Source organism: Phragmites australis, chromosome 7, assembly GCF_958298935.1.
Source record: "Phragmites australis chromosome 7, lpPhrAust1.1, whole genome shotgun sequence".
Classification (NCBI taxonomy): domain Eukaryota; kingdom Viridiplantae; phylum Streptophyta; class Magnoliopsida; order Poales; family Poaceae; genus Phragmites; species Phragmites australis.
In genome coordinates this window covers 25,844,902-25,847,332 of record NC_084927.1, presented here as the reverse complement: position 1 = coordinate 25,847,332, position 2,431 = coordinate 25,844,902, and the positions used below count along the sequence as shown (strand labels likewise).

The window sequence follows — 2,431 nt, the reverse complement described above, 5'->3', positions numbered from 1 at the left end:
GAACTGTTAGATCTGAAATAAATGTATCTAATTATTACCTATATAAACAGTAGATTGCTACAGTATTTTGCCATCCATATAGGACTATTCTAACAATAACCATTGACATCCCTAATTTAAATTGGCTCTGCTTGATCTCGTCAAGTCTTTGTTCAATGAAGCAGCTCGTGAGAACGCGTCAGTTAGTTAGCTAGTCCCACTTGTTTACTTGGGAACTTAGCTGCTACGAATCTTCTTACGAAGGATCGTCTACTCGCCTGATCCTTCCTTTGGTCTTCACTAGCTAGCTAGTGGTGCTCTGCCTCCGCTCCAGCCGTCTATAAATAGGAGAGCCGAGAGAGTACCCATCTCCTTCACAAATCACAAGGCAACTCTAAACTGGTTGCATCGGCAAAACAACCATCAGCTAGCCATCGGCGCAGCCATTCAGTCAGCCTCTATCGATCGCAATTCTCTGTCGTCTCCAGTATCTCCTCGGTGACTCGTAAAGTAACGAACGCGATGACGAAGGTAACTGAGCAACCGCGCTAACTTCTGCTCTCCTCTCGTTTGCCCCTCTGTTTGGCGATGTTTGAATCGAGCAGTCTGAAACTCTGAAGCGTGCTGATCGCTTTGCTCGTCGTTGTCGCAGCAAAAAATTGTGATCAGGGTGAGCATGCCGTGCGAGAAGAGCCGGTCCAAGGCCATGGCGTTGGTCGCCCGAGCAGACGGTATGCATGCGTTCTACCTCTACCATACTCTTCTCCTCCCTGTGCATTGGCCAGGGCTAACAGTGGCGACCACTGCTGCGTATGTACATGCAGGGGTGAGCTCCATGGGGATCGCCGGCGACGAGAGGGACCGGCTCGAGGTGGTCGGCGACGGCGTCGACACCGTCTGTTTGGTCAGGTGCCTGCGCAAGAAGATCGGCCACGCCGAGCTCCTGCAGGTGGAGGAGGTGAAGGAGAAGAAGCCCGAGGAGAAGCCGGAAGACCCCAACGTCGTGCACCAGCCGCCGTACTGGTACCCTGGTTACTACCACTACCACCTGCCGCCGTCATGTTCGTCAGTGGTGACCATTTGGTGAAAGCGGCCGTTTTGATGGATTAACAGTTGGCATTCAGCTCATGCACCTTCTATATCTGTACTCGGGATATTCTGTATTTCGACAGAACATATGGAAAAGGTTATTGGTAAAGCTATTACTTCCATATTCGATCCGTTTTCACCACCCTGTCAGACGATGTCAACGGTTTGAATTTGATGCTTGTTAGTTGTTGGTCTTTGTTTTCTCAATTGGAACCCCATATTCTGGAAAGTGGCCCAAAGAAAGTTGATAGCCATAGGGTGGTAAATCCTGGAGATCTAATGGATGGAGCGGCAAATTCTCAAATTCACCTTCAGAAATCCACAAGGAGAGATTTGGCAAACGGAAAAAGAAAATCTACAAACCCATCATATATAAGCCATCCGCCGTTTCAATTTCCTATCCATTTATACCACCCAACATGATACATCGTTCAGACACCCCTTAGGCAACATAGTAGCAAGCTAACATGAAACAGTTCAATTTCTACAGGAATGTGAAAGTTTCTGCGTCTTCAGGCTTACGCATTTGAATAAGAACGGTGTGGTGGGCTAAGGTTACTGTTTATAGACGCTGACAGTGGGTCCAGGGGAGGAAAACACCGTCAGGTTACTGTAGCAGTGCTGTTTGCAGAGGCTGGAGAGAGAAAAAGAATAGTAGAAGGTAGGAAATAGAGTAGCTGCTGGAGATGAAAAAAATAAGGGATGCTGTAATAGTATTTTTTAGAATAAAAATTTAAGGTAGCTATTGGAGATGATCTTAGATGAGGATTGGTGGCAGCAACAGGAATCAGAAAGAGATCCACGCTTGACAAATAACAAGCAGCATGTCAGCATTCTAATTGTTTGTGACGATGACATGCATTTGGTAGGAACTCAAATTATTGCAGAAACGTTTCCATTTTAGATTTGTTTTAAATGTTTCTATAGTAAAACAGAATTATATCTAGAAACCGTTTGGCAGCTGTATGAATTCAATTTCTTGAAATAGAGATGATGGTGCAATTGACCACTTTATCCTTTGTTAATATGCTATTTTTGTTTTGTTTTTTGTAATAACAACAATTTACAAGCATGTACATCTTGAGCATCATCTCTTATCATTTTTATAAACTGTTGCATGCATTTGAATATAATTAGAATTGATCAAATTCATGAAAAGTGAGGCCATGTGAATAAATTTGAAATTCCACTACATAACTTAGAACTGAAGATAATTTTAAAAATTATTCCATTAATTAAGATAGATATAGGCAAATGTTTCTATTTTTTATAATTCTTTTAAAGCTCTAAAATTTATGAAAGGTGCAAAAACAGTCAAATTTAATGAATTTTAATTTGAATTCTGTTTAGGCTTTTTAAATGC

At 42.7% G+C, this 2,431-nt stretch overlaps 1 protein-coding gene across 1 annotated transcript; it reads left to right on the top strand.

The window, feature by feature from the left end:
- Nucleotides 1-356: 356 nt before the first annotated feature.
- LOC133923539 (disease resistance protein Pik-1-like) lies at nucleotides 357-2,055 on the top strand. The gene is made up of 3 exons (XM_062368822.1): nucleotides 357-510; nucleotides 632-710; nucleotides 804-2,055. The coding sequence occupies exons 1-3, from the start codon at nucleotides 502-504 to the stop codon at nucleotides 1,064-1,066; spliced, it is 351 nt and encodes a 116-aa protein (XP_062224806.1). The 5' UTR covers nucleotides 357-501; the 3' UTR covers nucleotides 1,067-2,055.
- The last annotated feature ends 376 nt before the right edge of the window (nucleotides 2,056-2,431 follow it).